General features: G+C 46.3%; 1 protein-coding gene across 1 annotated transcript; it reads left to right on the top strand.

The window, feature by feature from the left end:
• Nucleotides 1–12,809: 12,809 nt before the first annotated feature.
• LOC143487799 (uncharacterized) lies at nucleotides 12,810–18,871 on the top strand. Its single transcript, XM_076986969.1, has 4 exons — nucleotides 12,810–13,164; nucleotides 15,219–15,420; nucleotides 16,500–16,581; nucleotides 16,700–18,871. Exons 1-4 carry the CDS (start codon nucleotides 13,100–13,102, stop codon nucleotides 17,464–17,466), a joined length of 1,116 nt encoding a protein of 371 aa, XP_076843084.1. The 5' UTR covers nucleotides 12,810–13,099; the 3' UTR covers nucleotides 17,467–18,871.
• Nucleotides 18,872–19,839: the final 968 nt, after the last annotated feature.

The raw sequence follows: 19,839 nt of genomic DNA, 5'->3' as shown, positions 1-19,839 counted from the left end.
CTTCTGATGTTGCTGAGTTCAATTTTCTGAAACATATAAAATAATTTATGACACATACTTCCCACAGCGATCCAGCTAAAGAATCCTTATGTAGCATCACCATAGTCTTCATCACTATAGTGGTCTTCATCACCATAGTGGTCTTCACCATAGTGGTCTTCACCATAGAGGTCTTCATCACCATAGTGGTCTTCATCACCATAGTGGTCTTTACCATAGAGGTCTTCATCACCATAGTGGTCTTTACCATAGTGGTCTTCATCACCATAGAGGTCTTCATCATCATAATGGTCTTCATCACCATAGTGGTCATCATTATTATAGTGGTCATCACCATAGTGGTCTTCACCATAGTGGTCATCTGTCTGAGTTATAGGTTCATCGTTCTTGGTATCTTCTCATTCCTGATGGTCCTCTGGTCTGGTCCAGTAATCAAGTTTGGTTTTTCTTCCCTACACAGTCGACCAAGGAAAATGTACACTACAGTTGTATTTCTAATTATATTTGTAAATGTGTTAATGACACAACTTAAGTCTTAGAAGTACAGTAATAATATTCTGTCACCGGTTTACTGAGGTACTCAGGGTCTGGGAACCTTTGCTAACACACCTGCTCAGCGCATGAAAGGCCAGTGACCTTTATAGTTGCTCTTTGCAGAGCAAATAACCTTCATAACTTTTCATTAGAGAGCAAACTAACTGTTCAATACAGAACAGCAGAAATATTCTAATGTACAATATATTATAAAGCCCAGCAAAGGCACACAGTGTTGAATAAACATTGTCTCATGGTGTGCTGTTACAAGTTCAATGTAACCGTTAATGTTTTTGTCTTAGTGAATAGCACCATCTTGTGGCGAGTCTTAGAATATGTTTCCATTTTCTGTTAAAACTGAGGTCATACAGGAAGTTGACCACAGCACATTAGTGATGGGAATTTCGGCTCTTTTTAGGGAGCCGGATCTTTTGGCTCAGCTTCTCATAAAGAGTCGGCTCTTTCGGCTCCCAAATGGCTCCTTATTTGAGGGGGTGGCGAACGTAATTTGACTCTCTGTCGCCGAGTCGCCAGCATCGCGTCGCGTGGGGGCATGTCCAACATCGCCGGCATGCAGCACGTGACAGATATGCAAATCACGGTTTTTAAAGCAGGACGCAGTATTTATTTATTTTAATCTATTGATGACAGGACACACGATTATAAAGGAGTGCGTGTAAAAAACAGTGTGTGTATAAAACACATATAGTATATAAACCTAAAATGTTTATGTACATTTTTAACTTTTTATCCCAGACTCGAAGATCAAACAGGAATTTAAAAAATCATAACCAATAACAGGGACACATCGTAAAGTGCGGGACATCCAGAGACCGCCACTATCAATCTCTCCTCCATTTTGCAATCGGAACAAATAATCAGTAGGAACCAAAGTCAGAGGTGCGGTTTCGGAGGAGGGTGCAAACCTACTTTCTGATTGGTAGTCGCCGCCGCGCGCCACTGCTCATTTGCATAAAGTTCGCGTCACGATCGCGTCGCGTCGCGTCGCTGGGTGTCGCTCACGGTCGCGTCGCGTCGCTGGGTGTCGCTCACGGTCATCGTGTCGCTCTCGTCGCTTTCGGTGTGAACGCACAGTTAGAGGGGAACCTATGGAGTGATTTTTGTTTCAATAGTTCCACAAAAGCAAAAGTAAATCCAAGAGCAGAAAGTATGTTATGAATGCAAAACAGAAAAAAATATATCAAAAGTATATTTTTTTAATATAATTGGTTATTTGAAACTTATTTTCGTTTGCATTTTGACAAGTTTTTGGTTCCATTGTTTTTGTTTTTTTGGATTTTCCCAGTAAGGTCTTTTGCTTCTGGAATCTCTCTTTGCTTCTGCTTCGTTTTTTGCTTCTGACTTTTGGAACACATTTCACGTGTGGGCGGGTCTTAGATGAAGGCGTTCCTCTGCAATCTCCATTGGTCACTGATTCCGGACTGACACAGAGCTCTGAGACCGCCTCTGGGACCAAGCCACGCCCACCCCACCAGCTTCCTAGCTTTTTCAAACATGGCGGAACGCGGTGGTTCTGTTTCACAGTAGCATGTAAACTGAGTTTTACCATTAAAGTTTATACAAAGGTTTTAGTTAATTGGTAAATGGTCTGTAGATATTGCAAATGTACATAATAACTAGATTAAGCATGGCGGTTAATATTTAGCACACTTCACCAGCGCGAGCTTTTAAAAATTTTAGTGAACTGGATGCAGGCATGAAAATCTGTCACCTTGCGGCGAAATTCGCCGTTTTGAAGTTCTCATATTTTGCGGTAAAACAAACTCTTATGAAAAATAGGTAGGGTGACCAAACGTCCGTATTTCCCGGGACATGTCCGTATTTCACGTCCTGTCCCGGGCGTCCCGGGATATTTTTTAAAACTGTGGAAATGTCCTGGTTTTTAAATTACGTTAATCGGGCCATTAATTTAAAAAATATACTTTTGATATATTTTTTTCTGTTTTGCATTCATAACATATACTTTCTGCTCTTGGATTTACTTTTGCTTTTGTGGAACTATTGAAACAAAAATCACACCATAGGAACCAGCTCTCGTCGTTCACTTAAAAGAGCCGGCTCTTTGAACCGGTTCGTTCGCGACCGACACATCACTACAGCACATGTTTGCTTTAGCACACGGTAGAGAAGTTAGCCATCTCCAGTTCATCGCTTCAGATCTGTTTTCATCCTACTCGTTGGTGGCATCCTCTGTATGTATCAATATATATTTTATGTTTATTCATAAATCTCCTTCAGTACATGTTAATATTTTTATGTTTATTAGTATTGTTCACAGTGTCAGCTAAATTGATAAATGACTGTTAAACGTCATCTCTTAGAATGCGAACTATACGGTACATATACTGGTCTCTGTAATTAGAGAGAACGCGTGCGATGGAGGTGTTGTTTATGATAAATGTGTAGCTAAGCAGACAATCATGTTAATTAAAGGTTTGCTTCAAATCATTAAACCTGTGAACAAATAGACAAGTGTCTTCAGAGTCGTGGTTGAAGAAAGGTGTTTATCTGACTGTCAAGTCACATCATCCCTTATGTGAATAGAGGACAGTACACATGGTAAACGGTTGTGCCCTCTAGTGGTACAGAAGGGCCACTACACTCACTTTGGTTTAGGAGAACACTGAGCAGGCTTTCAAAACAAGATGCCACATTAGGGCTGTAATCTACATTTTTAAGCAATGTTTTAGAATTGAAAGCACATTACACGTTGGTTTAATCTCAAGCTCAAGAAGTTAATCTGAAGATCATGTTATTCTAATAAGTAATAATCATGTGCAAATCATGTGCAAATGTGCAAAAAAAGTACTGAAACAATGAACAATTGGATATGTGCTTTCAAAAGTTTAGAGAATGTCACATTAAGTTCACCTGTTCAGAGAGTACTGTCAGAGTGTGCCGGAGTGTGTTTGAGTGGCTAGGTGTAACGCGGGAATAGAGGCAGCCGGAGGCGGAGGTTGCACGTTGTGTTCTTTATTATCCATCTCTGACAACCAAAACAATCAATAAAGGGCTCTAGTAGAAATATGAGCACCAGCTTAGAATGCTTCTTAACACACAACGAACTGATAGCGAGTCCAGTGATGCGTCGCTCTCTCAGATGAATGTGCAGCACTGGACAACGCGACCTGTGGGCTTACAAAGGCAGAACACATAATAAGGCACAGGTGTCAGTAGTGCGGTGATTGAGATCTAGGGAGTGGCTTAGTGCTAGGGGGAGTGCGCAGTGTGGGTGTGTGTGTGGATGCACGCGCCCTTTGGTGGCGACCCGGACTCAGGGCAGAGACGTGAAACACCCTGGACAAACGACAGTCCACCAGCAAGCTGATCTTGAAGGTCACGGGGTTGAGGCGTCTAACTATGACGTAGGGACCTGCATAGCGATCTCCTAGCTTGCCTCTCCTGCCCAAGCGCCCGTCCTCGGTAGACACCCACACCTTGTCTCCGACACGATAGGGGGGTGCTTCGCTTCTCCTGCGGTCCGCTTTGCGCTTGAAGCGTTCAACTGCCTCACTCAGGCGCCTGTGTGTGTCCTCCCATACGCTCTCACTCCTCTTACACCACTCCTCTACTGCTGGTTGGTCTGAGGCAGAGGCGTTCCAGGGATATAAGGGAGGCTGGCGACCAAGAACGCATTCGAAAGGCGTTTTACCTGTACTGGCCTGCGTGAGGGAATTCTGCGCGTATTTCGCCCATGGTAGGAGCGCGCACCATACGTCCTTGTGTTCGCTGCAGTACGCTCTCAGGAACCTCCCCAGCTCCTGGTTAGCGCGCTCCACTTGTCCGTTGGCCTGTGGGTGATATCCCGAGGTAAGACTCACCGTGATGTTTAGTTTTGAGAGGAATTCTCGCCACACCCGCGAGGTGAACTGCGGCCCCCTGTCCGACACTATATCCTCAGGCAATCCGAATTGTCTGAATATGTGTTGGAACAGGAGATCCGCTGTCTCCCAGGCGGTGGGCAGACCGGGCAGAGGGAGAAACCGCACCATTTTTGAGAATCGGTCGATGACGACCAAGACGACGGTGTTACCTTCGGACGGAGGCAGGTCCGTGACGAAATCCAGTGCGATATGCGTCCACGGTTGCTCCGGAATAGGCAGCGGGTGGAGTTTGCCTGCAGGTGGTGTGTGCGTGGCACCTTGCTGCGAGCACATACCGCGCAGGAGGCTATGTGTGCGAGCACATCGCGGTGCAATCCCAGCCACCAGTATTTAGCTCCGAGCAGTTGTGCCGTTCTAGTGGATCCGGGATGACCAGTCCCCACGGAGGTGTGCGCCCAGCTGATGAGAGCTGACTGCTGGACAGGAGCCACATACCTTCAATGAGGAGGGCAGCTAGGATGGGGATTAGCCGCCGCGATTGCCCTGTCGATATCCCATTCCACGGATCCCACGAAGCAGTCCGGGGACAGTACAGGTTCCTCGCTGGTGGACTCCGCAACTCCTAGGAAGGAACGAGACAAGGCATCTGCCCGCAGGTTCTTGTCGCCAGGTCTGTATGTCACCTGAAATCGGAATCTTGAAAAGAACAGTGACCATCTAGCCTGCCTTGCGTTCATGCGCTTAGTGCTCTTGAGGTATTCGAGATTCTTGTGATCCGTGATCACGATAAAGGGGTGCTTCGCTCCCTCAAGCCAATGCCTCCACTCGTTGAACGCAAGCCGCATAGACAACAACTCGCGGTCCCCCATGCCGTAGTTGCGCTCCCCTGCAGTGAGCTTTTTGGAGTAAAACGCGACGGGTTTAGGCGAGCTGTTCCGCTTGTGGCGTTGAGACAGAACAGCCCCTACACCGATGTTCGACGCGTCTACCTCAACTATGAATGGCTTATTCGGGTCAGGCTGGTGCAGTACGGGGGCATCGACGAACGCTTGTTTCAGGTCTGTGAATGCTCTTGTCGCCTCTGCTGTCCAGCGCAGTTTCTTAGCTTCCCCTCTTAACAGGTCTGTCAACGGTCTCGCGATTTGGCTATACGCACGGAGGAACCGCCTATAGAAATTTGCGAAGCCCAGGAACCTCTGGAGCTCGCGCCGTGTGGCTGCGTCCAACCGACTACCGCCTCCACCTTACCGGCTTGCATGTGCACAGCGCCTGGCCTGATGGCGTAACCCAGGAAGTTCACCTCCCACAGGTGGAACTCACACTTCTCCAGCTTGCAATACAAACGATTGCGCAGGAGTGTGCCCAGGACAGCCCGTACATCACACACATGTTGGTCTGGGGATGGCGAATAGATCAAGATGTCATCGATATAAGCGACAACGCATCTATTCAAATACCTCGTTGATGAATGCCTGGAAGAACGATGGGGCTGACGCCAGACCGTATGGCAGGACGCGATACTCATAGTGCCCTGTGGTGGTACTGAAAGCCGTCTTCCACTCATCCCCTTCACGGATGCGGATGAGATTATAGGCGCTGCGCAGATCGAGCTTAGTGAAAACACTCGCAGACCGCAGCTGCTCCAATGCCGATGGCACTAGAGGCAGAGGGTACAAGTAGTTCACTAAAAGGGAATTGAGCCCTCGATAATCTACGCATGGCCTCAAGCCACCATCCCTCTTCTTAACAAAGAAGACGCTGGCTGAGGCAGGTGAGGTGGAAGGGGTTATATAACCTTGCGCGAGAGCCTCGCTGATGTACTGTCCCATAACTCTCTCCTCCTCCTGAGACAGGGGGTAGACACGACCGAGGCGTAGCGCCCGGCTTGAGTGTAATACTGCAATCCCATGGACGATGAGGAGGAAGCTGAGTGGCTTTTGCTGCACTAAAGACCTCGGCTAGATCCTGATACGGACCTAGGATCTCCTGACAGGCCTGGATGTTGGGGCTCTCAATGCTAGTGGATAGGGCCGCCACCTTAGGAGAGAACCGGTCTGCACAGAGGGGCGTGACCCATCTAAGCAACCTTCCCGTGTTCCAATTTATTACCGGGTTGTGTAACTTAAACCAAGGGTAACCTAACGGGATAGCATGTATTGTGCAGGGGAGTACATAGAAACAGATTCGTTCTGTGCGACCCTGAACACGTAAAAGGACAGGTGCAGTACGGAAACGAATAATCCCCCCGCCCACAGGTCGGCCATCCAGTGCATGCACGTGCCTCGGCGTCTCCAGCTTCTTCAGAGGAACCCCCAGGCTCTCCGCCGCACTCCGTCGCATCATGTTCCCCGCGGCTCCCGAGTCCACTAGGGCACACAGATCAAGAGAGACATCCCCGTGAGACACGGTCACCTCCCAAGTCAGCAAATTTCCCGTCAGGGAGTTACTCACCCGGGGACGACCCCTCCCGGTGCCAACGGTGGTCCTAGGGGAGGTGGTCTCCCCTATCTGCATGGGCTCGGGTAGCGCGGTCTCTCGGGGAGACTTTAGCCTGATCGCTTAACTCGGGCTGGTAAGCGAAAAACAATCTGCACTGAACCAAAAACCCCTCGCAGCTCTCCGGGTCCCCGCCGTAGGCTTCAGGAGAGGATACGGGAGCTCTCTCAAATCTGCTCCTGCTGGCTTGCTCTGAACCAGCCTGTGCAGAGAGAGTCTGCAGACAGCTCGTAACAGATGACAGGACAGAACGTAGTTCCTGCAGTTCCTGTTGCTGCCTGCCGAGGGTTCTACCTTGCAGCGCGAGTATCTCCAATGGAGAAGCTTCCTCGCCTCCAGCTGCTTCAGGCTGCACATTCTGTAACGCGGGGATAGAGGCAGCCGGAGGCGGAGGTTGCACGTTGTGTTCTTTATTATCCATCTCTGACAACCAAAACAATCAATAAAGGGCTCTAGTAGAAATATTAGCACCAGCTTAGAATGCTTCTTAACACACAACGAACTGATAGCGAGTCCAGTGATGCGTCGCTCTCTCAGATGAATGTGCAGCACTGGACAACGCGACCTGTGGGCTTACAAAGGCAGAACACATAATAAGGCACAGGTGTCAGTAGTGCGGTGATTGAGATCTAGGGAGTGGCTTAGTGCTAGGGGGAGTGCGCAGTGTGGGTGTGTGTGTGGATGCACGCGCCCTTTGGTGGCGACCCGGACTCAGGGCAGAGACGTGAAACACCCTGGACAAACGACAGTCCACCAGCAAGCTGATCTTGAAGGTCACGGGGTTGAGGCGTCTAACTATGACGTAGGGACCTGCATAGCGATCTCCTAGCTTGCCTCTCCTGCCCAAGCGCCCGTCCTCGGTAGACACCCACACCTTGTCTCCGACACGATAGGGGGGGTGCTTCGCTTCTCCTGCGGTCCGCTTTGCGCTTGAAGCGTTCAACTGCCTCACTCAGGCGCCTGTGTGTGTCCTCCCATACGCTCTCACTCCTCTTACACCACTCCTCTACTGCTGGTTGGTCTGAGGCAGAGGCGTTCCAGGGATATAAGGGAGGCTGGCGACCAAGAACGCATTCGAAAGGCGTTTTACCTGTACTGGCCTGCGTGAGGGAATTCTGCGCGTATTTCGCCCATGGTAGGAGCGCGCACCATACGTCCTTGTGTTCGCTGCAGTACGCTCTCAGGAACCTCCCCAGCTCCTGGTTAGCGCGCTCCACTTGTCCGTTGGCCTGTGGGTGATATCCCGAGGTAAGACTCACCGTGATGTTTAGTTTTGAGAGGAATTCTCGCCACACCCGCGAGGTGAACTGCGGCCCCCTGTCCGACACTATATCCTCAGGCAATCCGAATTGTCTGAATATGTGTTGGAACAGGAGATCCGCTGTCTCCCAGGCGGTGGGCAGACCGGGCAGAGGGAGAAACCGCACCATTTTTGAGAATCGGTCGATGACGACCAAGACGACGGTGTTACCTTCGGACGGAGGCAGGTCCGTGACGAAATCCAGTGCGATATGCGTCCACGGTTGCTCCGGAATAGGCAGCGGGTGGAGTTTGCCTGCAGGTGGTGTGTGCGTGGCACCTTGCTGCGAGCACATACCGCGCAGGAGGCTATGTGTGCGAGCACATCGCGGTGCAATCCCAGCCACCAGTATTTAGCTCCGAGCAGTTGTGCCGTTCTAGTGGATCCGGGATGACCAGTCCCCACGGAGGTGTGCGCCCAGCTGATGAGAGCTGACTGCTGGACAGGAGCCACATACCTTCAATGAGGAGGGCAGCTAGGATGGGGATTAGCCGCCGCGATTGCCCTGTCGATATCCCATTCCACGGATCCCACGAAGCAGTCCGGGGACAGTACAGGTTCCTCGCTGGTGGACTCCGCAACTCCTAGGAAGGAACGAGACAAGGCATCTGCCCGCAGGTTCTTGTCGCCAGGTCTGTATGTCACCTGAAATCGGAATCTTGAAAAGAACAGTGACCATCTAGCCTGCCTTGCGTTCATGCGCTTAGTGCTCTTGAGGTATTCGAGATTCTTGTGATCCGTGATCACGATAAAGGGGTGCTTCGCTCCCTCAAGCCAATGCCTCCACTCGTTGAACGCAAGCCGCATAGACAACAACTCGCGGTCCCCCATGCCGTAGTTGCGCTCCCCTGCAGTGAGCTTTTTGGAGTAAAACGCGACGGGTTTAGGCGAGCTGTTCCGCTTGTGGCGTTGAGACAGAACAGCCCCTACACCGATGTTCGACGCGTCTACCTCAACTATGAATGGCTTATTCGGGTCAGGCTGGTGCAGTACGGGGGCATCGACGAACGCTTGTTTCAGGTCTGTGAATGCTCTTGTCGCCTCTGCTGTCCAGCGCAGTTTCTTAGCTTCCCCTCTTAACAGGTCTGTCAACGGTCTCGCGATTTGGCTATACGCACGGAGGAACCGCCTATAGAAATTTGCGAAGCCCAGGAACCTCTGGAGCTCGCGCCGTGTGGCTGCGTCCAACCGACTACCGCCTCCACCTTACCGGCTTGCATGTGCACAGCGCCTGGCCTGATGGCGTAACCCAGGAAGTTCACCTCCCACAGGTGGAACTCACACTTCTCCAGCTTGCAATACAAACGATTGCGCAGGAGTGTGCCCAGGACAGCCCGTACATCACACACATGTTGGTCTGGGGATGGCGAATAGATCAAGATGTCATCGATATAAGCGACAACGCATCTATTCAAATACCTCGTTGATGAATGCCTGGAAGAACGATGGGGCTGACGCCAGACCGTATGGCAGGACGCGATACTCATAGTGCCCTGTGGTGGTACTGAAAGCCGTCTTCCACTCATCCCCTTCACGGATGCGGATGAGATTATAGGCGCTGCGCAGATCGAGCTTAGTGAAAACACTCGCAGACCGCAGCTGCTCCAATGCCGATGGCACTAGAGGCAGAGGGTACAAGTAGTTCACTAAAAGGGAATTGAGCCCTCGATAATCTACGCATGGCCTCAAGCCACCATCCCTCTTCTTAACAAAGAAGACGCTGGCTGAGGCAGGTGAGGTGGAAGGGGTTATATAACCTTGCGCGAGAGCCTCGCTGATGTACTGTCCCATAACTCTCTCCTCCTCCTGAGACAGGGGGTAGACACGACCGAGGCGTAGCGCCCGGCTTGAGTGTAATACTGCAATCCCATGGACGATGAGGAGGAAGCTGAGTGGCTTTTGCTGCACTAAAGACCTCGGCTAGATCCTGATACGGACCTAGGATCTCCTGACAGGCCTGGATGTTGGGGCTCTCAATGCTAGTGGATAGGGCCGCCACCTTAGGAGAGAACCGGTCTGCACAGAGGGGCGTGACCCATCTAAGCAACCTTCCCGTGTTCCAATTTATTACCGGGTTGTGTAACTTAAACCAAGGGTAACCTAACGGGATAGCATGTATTGTGCAGGGGAGTACATAGAAACAGATTCGTTCTGTGCGACCCTGAACACGTAAAAGGACAGGTGCAGTACGGAAACGAATAATCCCCCCGCCCACAGGTCGGCCATCCAGTGCATGCACGTGCCTCGGCGTCTCCAGCTTCTTCAGAGGAACCCCCAGGCTCTCCGCCGCACTCCGTCGCATCATGTTCCCCGCGGCTCCCGAGTCCACTAGGGCACACAGATCAAGAGAGACATCCCCGTGAGACACGGTCACCTCCCAAGTCAGCAAATTTCCCGTCAGGGAGTTACTCACCCGGGGACGACCCCTCCCGGTGCCAACGGTGGTCCTAGGGGAGGTGGTCTCCCCTATCTGCATGGGCTCGGGTAGCGCGGTCTCTCGGGGAGACTTTAGCCTGATCGCTTAACTCGGGCTGGTAAGCGAAAAACAATCTGCACTGAACCAAAAACCCCTCGCAGCTCTCCGGGTCCCCGCCGTAGGCTTCAGGAGAGGATACGGGAGCTCTCTCAAATCTGCTCCTGCTGGCTTGCTCTGAACCAGCCTGTGCAGAGAGAGTCTGCAGACAGCTCGTAACAGATGACAGGACAGAACGTAGTTCCTGCAGTTCCTGTTGCTGCCTGCCGAGGGTTCTACCTTGCAGCGCGAGTATCTCCAATGGAGAAGCTTCCTCGCCTCCAGCTGCTTCAGGCTGCACATTCTGTAACGCGGGGATAGAGGCAGCCGGAGGCGGAGGTTGCACGTTGTGTTCTTTATTATCCATCTCTGACAACCAAAACAATCAATAAAGGGCTCTAGTAGAAATATTAGCACCAGCTTAGAATGCTTCTTAACACACAACGAACTGATAGCGAGTCCAGTGATGCGTCGCTCTCTCAGATGAATGTGCAGCACTGGACAACGCGACCTGTGGGCTTACAAAGGCAGAACACATAATAAGGCACAGGTGTCAGTAGTGCGGTGATTGAGATCTAGGGAGTGGCTTAGTGCTAGGGGGAGTGCGCAGTGTGGGTGTGTGTGTGGATGCACGCGCCCTCTGGTGGCGACCCGGCCTCCTCACCGTGACACTAGGGTTTAGAGCAGGTATCACCAAATGGCGGACCGCGGTCCGGATCCGGACCCGAACGCCGTCCTGTCCGGACTCAATCACATTCCTGATTAACTGGATACGGACCCAAATGCCAAAAAAATTTTAACGGGAGACTATATTTTAAACCGAAGAATTTATTTTCAGACGAGTGTTACGTTCTCCACCCATTTGAGTGTTACGTCCCCCCCCCCGCTCAACAACTTTCGTTCGCCACCGCGGACCCGGACCTAAGGTCTGAGCTATCTGCCAAAAATGGACCGCGGAAAGATTTAATTGATTACCCCTGGTTTAGAGTAATTTTAGCACTGAAACATCTCCATATTGATATGTGTGTTCAAACAGTATAACACTATGAAAATGACATTGTTAGAATTATATTTTCTTAAATGTCTTATTGCTACGTTTAACAGTAAAAGGTGTAGTAATAATGCATTTATAGGCAGTGATGGCTAAGTTACCTTGAGAAAGTAATCCGATTACTGGTTACTCCTTTTAAAAGTAACTTAGTTACGTTACATATTACTTGATTTTAAAAGTAACTACGTTAGATTACAAGTTACTTTAGTAGTTACATTCAGCAGCAAAATAAAATTTTCCAATACTCACTTTATTGGAAGTGCATTTTTAACAGTAACAATGTATTGAAGCAGGTTCGGTAACCGAGGCAGAAACTGCTTAATCCAAAAATCCTGAGGAGGGAAACTTTATTGATAACGCAACCCTGGCTCGCGCAGGCTCCGCCCCCCAGTGTCACTTAAAGGGCAAGACTCTCCTGACATTACGTTTGTGTAGCTGCGCGGTATTATTTGTAAATTTATTTGTAAACGTAATACAAGCGAACTGGCGTATAAAACGTACGAGGTTAAGAAGTACTTAGCGCTACGAACGTTTCGGGAAACCCACCCCTGTTCAGTCAGACAGCTTGTGAAACGAAATACCATTACAATTTCAAGCATTTTAAAGTAGGCGACGTTAGTCAAAATTCCAGCACTTTTCAAACGTGGAACACAGTGCAACATTAAAATTCTTCAGGTAAATGTTCCTTCCCCTGTTTTTGAGGGGTGTTTCTTTATACTCCCACATATCGTTACGGGAGGACACTGCAAAAAATGACTTGTAAAACGCGCTCGCGCTCTCACAGGGTCGCGCGCAGCGTGCGGAGTCGAGCGCTACGGTCAGACGCAAAAGTAGAACTGAGCCAAGAAGAAAGCAAAAATATATATTTTTACTAGGGAAAATAAAAATAGTAACGCACAGTTATTTGGATAAGTAACTTTAATCTGATTACTGGACTGGAAATAGTTGCGCGTTATATTACTCGTTACTGAAAAAAGTGGTAAGATTAGAGTAACGCGTTACTAAGTAACGCGTTACTGACGTCACTGTTTATAGGACACAGGTTATTATATCCTTCCCCTAGTGGTTAGGTGGGGGAGAGAGTCGAGTGGTCACTTTAATAAAGTCCAGCTTCATGCGTGCACCCAAGATATGATTCTCCGTGTCTATCATTCGGTTAGAAGTAACTAACACTACAAAAGGAAGCTCACTTCAGAGATTTTGTGACTTATTAGAATAACATGATTATTACGCCGGGTGAAGTCGGAAGCTGTGTATAATCCGGACGAACCGAAAGCTGTGCACACACATCTTACACACCAGCGTTGGGTCGGTCTGAACATCGTTTCTCCTCCAGCATCGCAGTTTCTTTACCTAAAAACATGTCTTGTGCAACTGACCAGAGAGAATATTCCTCTTCATTTGGACCATCACACGATGAAGAAACGTAAGTACATTAACCCGTCTGATCGGTATTGAGTGCAATACGTTCCGTTATTTTCTCCGTTGCGAGTGGTTGAGAGAAACAATACAGAATAAATAGCGCACCTGAAGTTTGGCTGGGGCGGCCAGTGAAGGAGTATTAAAATACATACAACTGTATAATTCACATTTATGGTTCTCTAGCTACATGGATAGAAAGAAGAGATTTTAGTTGGTGTGTCAAATGTTTATAGACTATCACTTGTACGATGTCAGATTTGCTTGTATGATGAAGGGGACTTAAATTTGAAACGGTAGATATCGGTAGATATTTTTAAAGTTTGGGTTCTGGTTGTCATCGTCAAGCTCTGGTTCGGTGGGAACAATCCCGAAACCGAAACCATCGGAACACGGGCGTTTCTGTTGTGCGCAGTGCTGTAACACGAGCTGCAGTTAAGAGCGTTTAGCGGAAATTAGACTTTCCGGTTAGAGTTAGAAGACGGCGGGACAGTCTGCCCTCTCCTTCAGATAATACGTACAAACTTCATCATAAACGAATATAAAATGTCTCAAAATTCCGGCTAATCAAATCAAAATTTCTTTGTATAGCGTTTTTCACAACACATGTTGTCACAAAGCGCTTTACAGGATTTACAAGGTTAACAATACTATGGGTCCAGAACCCTAATGAGCAAGCCAAAGGCGACAGTGGCCAGGAAAAACTCCTTATGATGGTGGGGAATAGGATGAAACCTTGGGAGAACCAAGACTCAAAAGGGAACCCATCCTCCATTGGGCGGCCCGTTAACAATATACTAATAACACACTAATATACATTCAGATTTTTCCTAATTATAAGAATTCATAAACTTCATTCACTGTATAAATAAAATAAAATTATCGGGTTATAATAATTAAAAAATTGGGTTATATAAATAAATATTGTGTTAGGGGATTACTAAATTCTCATTGGGTACTTAACTAGGAACGAGGAGCATCTGAATTACTGAAAGTGTGTATGTGTGTGTGTGTGTGTGTGTGTGTGTATGTGCGTGTATGTGTATGTGTGTGTGTGTGTGTGTGTATGTGCGTGTATGTTTGTGTGCGTGTATGTGCTCTCACTGCACAAATGGGTAAATGCAGAGGATTTAATTTTGATGGGGTAAAAGTCATATACATAAAATATATATAAAATATGTAGATTTCATCTGTACTGCAGTACACTTTCAGAGACTACCACTACCTGTGAGGAGCTTTTAGTGCAGGTGTGAGAGTGGAGTACTGTGGTACTTTGCAGGTGGACCTTCTCAAATCAACCATCAAGTCCTTGACATTATTAAGTACTATCAAGCACTAGCCAGTGCAGTAGCACATACATTATGAAAATCAACAAAACAAAGTTGATTAATATTAATCAGGATTTAGTCAAATTTCAACAAAATTAAACACAAATTTAACTGGTTACATTTAGAGAAGCCTCATCAATTCATTTACACAGTTGTAATATTAGACACATGCTACATTTAACAGTTTCTTCAAACAGCATAATAAGTATGGTGCTGATAAACTTGGGGTGGTCCTCAGATGGCATGAGGTCTGATCATTGACATGAGGTCTGATCATTGGCGTGAGGTCTGATCATTGGTGTCTAATCATCAAACCCCTTGTGAGTAAACTGCTGTTGTGTTCAAACTCTCCTCGTGACTCATGACATTGTTACAGATGTTGAGGGTTTATTATTCACCTATAGAAGACACTCAACATGTTGCTTTAAGGATAATGAGAGAAGGTTTATATGGTAACAGAATAGTTGGTTAATAGACCCCCACAATGTACAAGATTCAGGAGAACACTGCAATGTTGATGTGAGGTAAAAGTATCCACATAAATCAGGGTGCATGATTAGAAATAAACATTTGTTTACTTTCCCAGCCTTTCCCGGTTCTGTCTCCTGTTTGTTACTAGAATACATGAGCAGAAACATTGTTTTCTCTGTGGCGATCTTCAGGGGCCTCATGATTAAACATGGTGGTTTTTACCATGTACGCCATTTTGCTGTGAACTCTTCTTGATCCACAGACTCCCGCCACTCCGAGCTGACGGCCCATCAGTGTGGGTGGGGTTTATAGAGGACCTGCCTGTCATTGGGACAGTGAAGGAGGCAGTGGAGTTGGTCTTGGCTGTGTATGAAGGGAACCAGTCAGTGGTGAAGCTGAAAGAGGAGGCCATTAAAACCAGTCTGTGTGCTCCACCTCAAGAATCTCTGCAGGAGCCCATGAGGGTAGGTGTCATAATCATTATTTAAGAATTAAATATCAATCACACACAGCATAACAACATGGGCTAGACAGAAAATAACCAAATGTAGAACACAGACATAAACAGAACAACTGAACCAACAAGACTGAAACCGAACACACGACAACAATGCAATAAATACACAAATGCACCAAAACCAGGAAGATCAGTGAGGGTTTTCAGAGGCTGGGAAAACTCTCATGTACTTACCCTCATGTACTTACCCTCATGTATTTACTTACCCTCATGTACTTACCCTCATGTATTTACTTACCCTCATGTATTAACCCTCATGTATTTACTTACTCTCATGTATTAACCCTCATGTATTTACTTACTCTCATGTATTAACTCTTGTGTATTTACCCTCATGTATTTACTTACCCTCATGTATTAACCCTCATGTATTTACTTACCCTCATGTATTAACCCTCATGTACTTACTTACCCTCATGTACTTACTTACCCTCATGTACTTACCCTCATGTATTTACTTACCCTCATGTACTTACTTACCCTCGTGTATTTGCCCTCGTGTATTTACTTACCCTCATGTATTTACCCTCATGTATTTACTTACCCTCATGTATTTACTTACCCTCATGTATTCACCCTCATGTATTAACCCTCTTGTATTTGCCCTCGTGTATTTGCCCTCGTGTATTTGCCCTCGTGTATTTGCCCTCGTGTAGTTGCCCTCGTGTATTTGCCCTCGTGTATTTGCCCTCGTGTAGTTGCCCTCGTGTATTTGCCCTCGTGTATTTGCCCTCGTGTAGTTGCCCTCGTGTATTTGCCCTCGTGTATTTGCCCTCGTGTAGTTGCCCTCGTGTATTTGCCCTCGTGTATTTGCCCTCGTGTAGTTGCCCTCATGTATTTGCCCTCGTGTAGTTGCCCTCGTGTAGTAGTTTGTTCCCTGTAGTCTCCAGGGTTCTTCCCATTAGTTTGATGTTTTCCGGGCTGGTAGACCTAGTTCTGTGAGAACATGATTTGAATCAGTATGATGGCAAGTTGGTTGGAAACATGGAGGCTGGTAAATGTTCCTGAGTTTCTGTCTGTCTACAGATGTTGGCCATTCCTGAGAAAACACAGACATCTGCAGCCTCAGAAGGACAGACGGGATCGGCGGGACTGCAGGACATAACAGGTGTCAGACATCTCAGATTATCTGTTCTGTTTGTATTCTTATTCATTGTTATGTAAGCAGTGTTGTTTTATTTTATTTATTTATGTTTATTTATTGTGTTAATGCTTTTTCCCAACAGAGGTCAGGCTGGGGTACATTGCTGAATATATTCAGAATGCAATAAAAAGCAAAAAAGGCAAATGGACAAAGCCAATAGACAAAGTGAAAACTCTGGAAAAGATCAGATGTAACGTTCTAGAAATCATCAGACTCATCGATACAAAATTTGAGTTTACAGAACCACTGATGGAAGAACTTAAAAGATCTAAACGAGGCGAACACGTCTTCAACAATGACATCCTTAAATTTCATAAGAAAATACTGAAGCATTTTTTAAAAAGCCAACATATATATAGTGTCAAGCAAGTTGACAGTGACACATTAATAAATGAATTAGGTAACCACGGTCTTGATGAAAACACAGAATGTGAAATCAGCACAAACATGGTTGTTCACTTCGAGGAGGAGGAATTCTATGTAAATTGCAATGCACTGGTGTATGGTATATATTGTGCAGCACTACGTGAAGTTCTGTTTCTTATGCTCAATCTTATGCTCAATCCAAATTCTTATGCTCAATCAAACATTGCCACTAACATTGAAATTAGTGACAATGTTTCCAAGGTGAATTACATCATAGATCTCATGGATGAGAAGGAAGTGTATGTGGATCATTTTGCCAAGGAAAAGTGGATAAATCAGGACAGAAGTAACAGAAGGAAGCCGAGCAGGATGGAGAGATTTAAGTTGGTAAAAGATAACGTGGCACACATGTACAAACATCAGCGTGGGGTCCAATGGTGTGCTGAGATTAAGAACAGATTAAGTGAGTTAGTGGGCCAGTGAAAGTTTGAACACGGCCTCACGTTGGACACCCCGATACCAATGTATTCCTTAGATGATCATAACTCACCTTTTGTGTAGGGTTGTCATCGAGGGGCAGGATTGGATGGTCAGGCTCTTAATAGTTTAAAAATACAATTACAATTTGCCTTTAAAAAAAACAAAAATACAAAAAACAATAACGCTTCTTTGCAGTCATGCTGTTCTGTGTTAGAGGGTCTGCCCTCCCCCTCACAGCAGGAAAGAGGAAGATATCTGACATGACGTCTTTTAACATTTTAGTTTGACAGATACTCACTTCTCACAGTTCTGAACTTATAGCTGAATATGAAGGTATTTTCCTGCTACCCTCACTAGAACTCCATTAGTCTGTTCTGTGTGTATGCCACACTCTGTGTTTTGTTCATTCCACATAAAGCAACCCAGAACATTGTGAACTGCCATTATAAATGAATATTATGCTGTTCTGTGATTGATGAGCTCATACCCTGTCAGAGCATCAGTACATATTTGTACGATGGCCGTGTGTGTTTGTGAAAATCTCAACAGAAAGTTACTCCCGCTACAAGTGTGCCAAACGTCCCGTGATCCACACACTACAGTTGTGGAACATGTATATGGGAATATTTTGATGTTATATTTGCTTGTTAAGTGTGATGTTTTAGAAAGCAGCTCTGCATTTGTTTGAAAATCACAAATGAATTTACAACTATCACATTTTGTATTTGTAAGTCATGTTTTTATTTGTTTTTGCAAATTTTATTTTGGTTGTTTGCAAATAGTATGATATTTACAGAATATGTCCTGGTTTGGCAGCAAAATAGCTACATATGTATACCAGCAACATCCTGGTCTTTCATGTGGGCCTCGACCCACAGGAGACCAGGTACAGGTCCAGGTCCAGGTATAGGTATAGATCATGGTTCTGCACTGGAGCTCACCTGTAGAAGGCGGGAGGTTCATGATCTCCCCTTGTCTCCCCTTATCTATCTGACATGCTGCAGAGCTATGAGCCAGGCAGGAATCGTAGGTATAGGAACTAATCAGTTAGTCCTGCCAAAGGTAAGATCTAAGTAAGGAGAGGCAGCAACTTTTACTTACACTTATTTTCTTATTTTAATTTCTCTCAATTTCTAATTGATGTTTTACTTATCATCTTTAATTATCCTTTTATCTTAATTAAAAAATTAATTTTATTTGATTTCTTTAAATTAATTAATTGATTTTCATTTCTATTTTTATTCCTTTAAAATCTTGTTTTTAATTTTTATGTATTGTATTTTGTGGGCAATGACCTTCCTAAGGTGATAGACCTTGGGTCTTAAGCTTCTTTTATGATGTAAAGCACTTTGTATTGCCAGTGTGTATGAAAGGTGCTGTTTTAATAAACCTAGCTTGCCTTACCGTGGCTTTTCTTCCAGTTCCCCAGGATAACTTATGTGCATGTTAATAACAGGTTAACATGGATGTTGGGAGAATTGTCCTGGTAGTTGAGAATGATTGTGTGTCTGCCCTAATAATGTTGTCCTTGTGTGGCTATAGGCCCAGTGCTGACTGCCCTAACAAAGATGTTCTTGTGTAAGTGGCTGTGATTGTGTGTTTGTATGTCCAGTGGTGGGTGGTGTTCTGTCCTTGGTGGTGTTCTCTCTCCCCTCTCTGCACCTGATTCAGTCCCCCAGGGGTCTGATTCTTCTGGTTGAGAATATGTTGTCTGACTGGCAGTACAAATTCTGTATGTTTATTGTAAAGTAATCTAGGGTTCCTTGAAAGGCACTATATACCTTCATTAAATGTACTTAAAATCATATATAGAAAACTAAAAAGAAGAGTGAAACTGTGGTGGAAGCCTTCTACATCAGCAAGTGACTAAGAGCTCATCTGATCAGACCTGTTCTGACCTGCTCAGACCTGTTCAGACCTGTTCTGACCTGTTCAGACCTGTTCTGACCTGTTCAGATCTGTTCAGATCTGTTCTGACCTGTTCAGATCTGTTCAGATCTGTTCAAACCTGTTCTGATCTGTTCTGACCTGTTCAGACCTGTTCTGACCTGTTCTGACCTGTTCTTCTGCAGTCTCTCCATTCACCTTCCCATCATCTGTTGGGTGGTCTGCTGAATGTGGGTTCATGGGTTTGTTTGATATGTGAAAGTTTGGATTTGTAAACGCAACTCATACCTGCACGTAGAGTCGACCTGTTTGGGTTACCTATGGCAACACAGCAGTATACACTGCTTCTGATGTATTCTGATGTTGCAGAGTTCAATTTTCTGAAACATATAAAATAACTTATGACACAAACATCCCACAGCGATCCAGCTAAAGAATCCTTATATAGCATCACCATAGTCTTCATCATAGTGACCATCATCATCATAG

The sequence above is a fragment of the Brachyhypopomus gauderio genome, unplaced genomic scaffold (genome assembly GCF_052324685.1).
Source record: "Brachyhypopomus gauderio isolate BG-103 unplaced genomic scaffold, BGAUD_0.2 sc50, whole genome shotgun sequence".
Lineage (NCBI taxonomy): Eukaryota > Metazoa > Chordata > Actinopteri > Gymnotiformes > Hypopomidae > Brachyhypopomus > Brachyhypopomus gauderio.
The sequence above is the reverse complement of the archived record's forward strand: the minus strand, read 5'-3'. Positions and strand labels throughout refer to the sequence as shown.